General features: G+C 41.6%; 1 protein-coding gene across 2 annotated transcripts in view; it reads right to left on the minus strand.

Annotated features, from left to right (window-relative positions):
* Positions 1 to 947, minus strand: part of smid (nuclear valosin-containing protein-like smid) — a 65180-nt gene extending 64233 nt beyond the window's left edge. For both annotated transcript variants that reach the window (XM_083135792.1, XM_083135791.1), the window contains exon 1: positions 502 to 947. In XM_083135792.1, the coding sequence (XP_082991918.1) occupies positions 502 to 660 (159 nt within the window). In that variant the 5' untranslated portion in view covers positions 661 to 947. The remainder of the gene's footprint in view (positions 1 to 501) is intronic.
* Positions 948 to 6974: the final 6027 nt, after the last annotated feature.

Raw genomic sequence — 6974 nt, forward strand, 5'->3', positions numbered from 1 at the left:
AAAAAATTGTTGACACTATGCTTGCCTAACCTAACATTATGTCAATGGTTTGTTCCTGACGTGTTTTTTTTTTATTTGAGCATGCTTTGAAATCCGGCCCGAAAGTAGGTATTTTTCGGTAAAGGAGCTTGCAACACTGCATGCACACTCCAAATCGACAAAACACTGGCTCAACGAACGATCAACGGTAAGCTATCGCCATGTTGTGTGTGGAAATAAACAAGAACAGTAAGTACTCGTAAATGTAAGAAATATACATTATTTTCCTAACAAATTCCATTATTTTACCTAAATAAGTGTTCCGGAATGCATAACAGTACGTTAGCAATGTTAAAAAGTGCGAAAGAGATCATTCCCAGGTAACTTTGCGAATTGTAACATACACTCATCGATTATACCATTTTACTATGAATCTTACTACATAATAGAATTGTTCACAAATTTTAGTAAACTGGTTTAACTTTATTCTATGGGCATACGCCGTGACATTCTGTACTTTACCTGCCGCACCCGTGGCATTAATAGAGGATCACCAAAATAAGGATAATGCTTCAATATCTTTTTCGGTTTGAAATTTGTTTTGAACCTGAATTTGAGGTTCTCTTCGTTATTTCCTTCAGGTGAACGCATTGTTGGTGGTGAGTCTTGAGGCATTACCATCAAGAAGTTTATTACAATCAGTTACGTTATCAACGGTCACAAGTCAATTCATATCCAACTTCCATGCACTTCACAAAACACTTAGAAAAGTACAGTCTCACAGTCAAATGGTCAATACTTTGCAAAATATTAGTATGGAGTTAATAAACTAAAAGTTTAATTTACACTCGCATTCCCCACGTGTCGGAATCATCTGTACACACTACAGAAAATGTACATTTAATCTGCGTTAGAATCTGTACACAGCCAGAAATGAGGTGTACGACGCACAAACGCACAGGCACAAATTGAAGATCACAGACTAAATACACAGATTATATACTAAACACAGGCTAATTTCTGACCACGTCTCACTTATCGCACCCATCTGAAATAACTTCTCTTTTTATGTTGCTCCGCCCTTCGCCTTCTGATATTTTTTCAAGCCAATCTGTAGTGCATACTTTTCCTTTTTTAATAAAAGCGCAAAGCAGTAATTCTCCTACAACATTCTTCAAATTGCTCGTCCACGTCCACCTTTAAATCGGCTTTAGACGAAAGCATAAATGCTACGTAAATGCTTCCAAAAATCTTATAAGAGATAGTACTTTACAGTTTTACACCGAAGCATTTCATGGATCATTTCGGTAATACCTATTGGTCCATTGCTGTGCATTTGTGCTAAGAACTACAGGTGTGCGGGATCCCGGAAAGTGGGTACCGGCATCGGGAAATAAATTTCCCGTCCCAATCCGACTTCGGGATACGACATCCCGACATTTTGGGATCCTGAGCAGTCGGGAAATAACGAATGGTCATTTTATAAAGTTGTTAATTCTTGACGTTTTCTGCATTGCAAGTGTCTGGAACTTATAGGAAATTGTTTGTTTTTATCCCAGAAATGCAAAAACAATCACTTAAGTTGAAAATGACGCGTAGAATTCGAGATTTTCAGAGCTTCGGGAAATATAGAATTTTTCCCGTCCTGAATGTCGGGATTAAAAAAAATTGTCTTCTCGATACCGTCCCGACCAAAAAAAGTCTGTCATGCACACCCCTACCATTGCCCCTACTAAGAACCCAACACAAGAACGAAAGTTTTCCTCGGGCACTATATGGCTTCTTTATGGATATGAATTGCAGATGCAATTTGACGATCTAGCATACAGTATATATTGTTGTAATCCCGTTTTACCTGGGATCTGAGGTCACAGGGAAGTTTCAGTTATACATTTAGGTAGAGCTTAATTGTATCTGTTGGCTGAACCTGCTCCGATTAGGAGGGTAGAGATATGGAAAGTTGATGTAAAGGTTATTCACGCTTGTTCATATCTGGTAGGTGTGTGATGTTCTTGTCCAGATGCTTCTTGCAGACCGAATTGTGACAGGTGCCAAGGTTCTATCCTTCGACCCTCGTCTCACCAAACCGAGCAATCCCTTGCGACTCGTAGCATGCTAGGCAGCCGTTACTCCGTGTTCCGTCGTCGTAGTTCAGTAGTGTTAGTGTGTTGTAGAGTAATCAGAGACTACTTATCCATGTGAGCGTCGATGATAAAAGTAATTCAAAAGAGCGTCGATGATAGGTGTAGTTCAAATGAGCATGAGCTCAGGGAGTGAGCTCCCTTTATAATCTTAGGCTTCGAAAGGTTGTTAAACCTTTCGAACGCGCTAGATCTTGTTTTGATCCACGCGTTTGCCTTTCAGTTACTAAGTTAGCGCATTCTTGGGATCGCCCGCTGGTCGGACAATTCCAGGAAATAAACAAGCGTGAATATTACCATGACGAGGTTTTCTCGGTTTAATAATCTCCATATCTCTACAATATATATATATCCCGCATCTGCCCCATGTAGCGTGACGTCGGGTATGGTACTGGATCGAGTCACGCCGGGACGTAGCTGAGATAAATAAGATAGGTCTTGAGTTTTGACTTAGCTAACCACCTCTACCCTAAAGGAAGCTGATGAAGGTTTGTTGAAAGCATGTGTTGTTGAAGGCTACTCACCCCTTGCTGTAGATCTGGCCCTCGGCTTTAGTTTCTGCGATGGTAGGAATTGGAGACGGGCGCCCGCTGAAGAGATCGCTGGCGGCGATAAGAGGCGGCAGGCAAATTCGGTGGCTTGATTCTATGGAGCGCTGATTCTCCGGACTCGGGTTTGAGTTTAGGCTAATGATCCTCCGTAGCCCCGACTGCTTCTTGGGCTTCTCGCTTGCTGCCGCCTCGTAAAGTTGCGATCTCTAAACTGGCCGTCGTCGTCGTCTCGATGATTAATTTTCTGGTAATTGTCAGTGGCGTCTCGTGGCCTCAAATTTGGCCGCGGCTAATTTTTTAAAGAATTTAAAATATAATAACAATTCACATGAACTACAAAAAATAGGTATTTTTCTTCTTCTAGACTACAAAACTGGACTTACTTTTTAAAAAAAATATTTAAAAGGTAATAACAATTCATATGAATTACAAGAAAACAGGTATTTATCTTCCTCTAAACTACAAAATTGGACTTATTTTTTTAAAGAATTTAAAATATAATTACCATTCACATGAATTACAAAAGAAACAGGTATTGCTGTGAAACGTACCTTTCTACGAACGTCGGTTCTCATTTAAACAAGAACTGTGCTCTCCTGTTCTTCTGCTCAGCAAATTTTGTAATTATTTTTTCATTGAATCCCTCTATGTTTGCAATGTATTCTTTCTCTATTGTAAGCACTGCCAAGGCATTGAGTCTGTTTTGTCCTATTGCATTTCTTAAGCAGGTTTTAATACGCTTCAATGTGCTGAAACATCGTTCAGATTCAGCTGTTGCCACTGGAGTTGTTAAAACTATGTTTGTCATTTTTACTGTTTCTGAAAAGGTATCCTCTAAATCATTTTCAATGAAAAACGAATGCAATGTACTGATCTCTTCACTACAATAAAGAACACGAAGTTCCCTCTTTAGTTTTCCCTCTTCTAAGAAGAGATAATATTTGGCACAATTCTTACAGGAATCATCGAGAAAATCAGACTTCCTCCAGTCATTGAATTTTGCAAGGTCAACTAAATTGAAACACTCCAAATGTTCAGTTGCCCCAAATCTCTCTTCGGCTTGATGAATAATTATATCGCAGCACTCAATAGCGCATGCTGTTTTGTTAACACTGCTTTTTCTTTTCTTCGAGATGTTACACAGAACAGAACTATCATCTGAAAAGTTAGCCAGTTCATTCCTAATATCACTGATTTCAAGTTAAAAACACCTGTCTGGTCTTATCGATTTCTAAAGCATAAATCGGTATCGTTACTCCAATGAGACGAGATTCTCGGACAGTAGATTTTACACAGAGTGTCTCTCATCATCTCACCAACTTTGGAAGGGTTGGCCCTGTTTTCATTGCGATTTTGTAATGTCCTGCTACTTGTGAAACTGATTCACTTCCCACAATTTCAGTCGCCTTTGTGGAGGAGCGGTTAGAACAGTGCGCTAAGAGGAATCCCGGAATTGAGTGTCACATCAACATTTTTTTTCTGATTCACCCTAATATCATAGTGGTCATGCTGTAGCGCTGTCATGTATTAAAATTTTTTGCGTGGCAAAAATTGTTATAAGTCCACTTTTATGCTCCACTAGGCTAATCGGGTCGCCCCGATGGCGTAGTGATAACGTCGCCGGTAATCAAGGGGTACCGTGTTCAATACAAAGGTGAGGTTCGGATCCCACTTTAAACTGTAGGTCCAGTCCCGACTATCCTATCTGCACATAAAGTGGACTTAAACAATAACAACTCAAAATAGGCTAATCGGAATATTGTAATCAAGAGGTCTCTGCCTAACACCAAAATTTTCACAAGACTCCCCTAATATTTTTTACTAACATTTAATTTCTTGTAATTTTAGCTCTAATTTTGTCTGGACATCATAACTGGGTATAGGCTTCCAGGGGCTTGACTTCCGGCAAAGAAACGCAATGGTTTGGCCGAATTTGAAACTACAGGACAAATTTGTTGGCTGTTCTTGGTTGCCCGTCATGGCCTGGGGTTGCGCGCTCTCTCTCTGCAAACAACACTCGCGAGTCGCGAGCTCGCGAGTCGACTCTTTCCTTCGTTCAAAGAGTCGTGGCACACTTTAGCGACTCCTTCCCCTCTCATCGTACACGGCACGTTTCAGCCAGCTTCACTCAACTAGGGGTAGGGAAAAGGAACAGAGAGGACCCCCCCTCCCTCTCCTCTCCAGTCCCCTTTTGCTGCCCGCAGAATCGACTTGCTTTCTTTCAAAAACTCCGGCCGCCAGGCGAGTATTCACTTGCGCATGCGCCTTCCTCGCAAAATTCGTGGAAAGGAGAGGGAATAATAGTTGCTTGGCGGGCGGAGGAGTCGTGGCACACATACAACTCTTTGAACGTGTCGTTCAATTCTGGTGAACGAGTCGTTCACCGCTCACAAGAGAGAGTCGTTACTTTTGAACGACTCGTTCACGAACGACTCATCACTACCAGCGACACAGGTAAATATACGTTATGGGCCAGCAAGTTGTTGGATATAGATTCTCATCTTTCGAATCCACGTACGTGCACTGCAGAAATGACAGACACGAGGCCGTAGTACCTCGTCCGCACAGCCCAGCAGAGGTAGCGAGGAGACACGTTCGTTCCTGGTTTTCCCCGGCATGGATAGGGGGAACCAAAAGAAGAGACCCCGTAAGAAACGACCAGAAACAGAAGCAATAGATGATGAGGACCCCACCACCAGCGAGTCTGACAGCGACCGTCAGCCCGCGTCGCAGTCAAGCAGTCAGACGAGAGGTGGTAAGCCAGCTACCTCAACACCAACAAAGACACGCAGGCCTCCCTGCATATCTATTTTCAGCACGACTGGTGCGAAGATATCCCACCAAATTTCTGAGGTGGTTCAAAACCGGGCCACTTTTCTTTATACCAGAAGGTGCTGCATAGTTTCCACAGATGACCAGCGGGATTTCACAACAATTTGTGAATTCCTGAACAGCAGAAAAATTGGATATGCATACGGCACCTCAGCCGCTGCGAAATTAAAGGTTATTCTTCGACACCTCCCGGCGGATTTGAACCCCGCGGAAGTGGCAGCATATTTGACCAAGAGCCATGGATTCACCGTCCACAGTGCCAGTCGCCTCAAAGCTCCAGCCAGACGCTTTCCGCAAGCTACTGAAGTGGATCACACTACCCCTGATCCCACTTCGCCCAGACGACCATTACCTTTAATAATGATCGTCTTGCCGAATGTTCCGAAATCGAAGGAGATCTACAAGCTCGGCGGTTTGGGACAATTTTCGATGATAGTGGAAAAGTATCGCTCTACACAGTAGAATTGAAAATACTTTACGTCGTTTTTCATCGATTATCTGTCATTTTTAATTATGATTAATGGCTTTTTCATTCATTTCGAGGGTGACGCTATTGTTAATTAATCTAGCGCCACGTGTCGTGGGTGGAGGAGGAGATGAGTCACCGATGACTCATGCACACGTGTGAGTTTGAAATTAATGGTTTTCCATTAGTGCACAAAAGATACTATTATGTATTCCGTTTTCGGCCTAAGCTAACACTATTGTTGTATTTTATTAATGCGTTTCTGCCGGATATGAGCCATGGGTGCTTTATACAGACGTGGGAACTTGGAATTAATGGTTTTTCCATTAATGTACAAAAGACATTTTCGGCCTATTCTAAGGCGTTACGTCCGGCCATTTTGGCGTCGGTGGTGAGTCATATTTGGTATAATTGAGGAGCTCGAACAGTCCTGGGTAGAGGCTAGAAAATATTAACCAATGAGAGAAGGTTTTTAATAAATGATTCAACCAATCAGAGTAGAGTAATGAAAATAATATTTATATTGACTGGCCTTTTGACTAAGAATCTATAAATATCGAGCGGAAGACGAAGCGGTCCAAGAGAGTTCTCAAGTGTTTGGCTTGAAAGTCGTACTGATTTTTTAGCGTGACTGAGTTGTTGCAGTGCAACTAAAGGCTTTTTAACTTGGTAAGTATCTTTTTTTGTGTACTATTTTTTATTTCAAGTTGTTTTTTAACTGCCATGCAAACAAAGTTTAAGCGTTTTACATTATTTTTGAAAATATTATACAAAGAATACTCGAAAATAACAATAACAATATGTATTGTTATTGTTGCAGGTTCTGTCACTTTCTCTGAATTCGACATACGAGCGAAGAATGGCTTCCAGCTCCAGGTCCAACAGCAGTGCGGTGAGTACAGCCGAATCCATTTTAACCCATTTTAACCTAGGATTTTTCACTTCTCCAGAAGATATTATAAATGCATTTTACGACTTTTGCGAGAGGGTGGTTATTTACTACGA

The sequence above is a fragment of the Lepisma saccharinum genome, chromosome 14, assembly GCF_977018435.1.
Source record: "Lepisma saccharinum chromosome 14, izLepSacc3.1, whole genome shotgun sequence".
Classification (NCBI taxonomy): Eukaryota; Metazoa; Arthropoda; class Insecta; order Zygentoma; family Lepismatidae; genus Lepisma; species Lepisma saccharinum.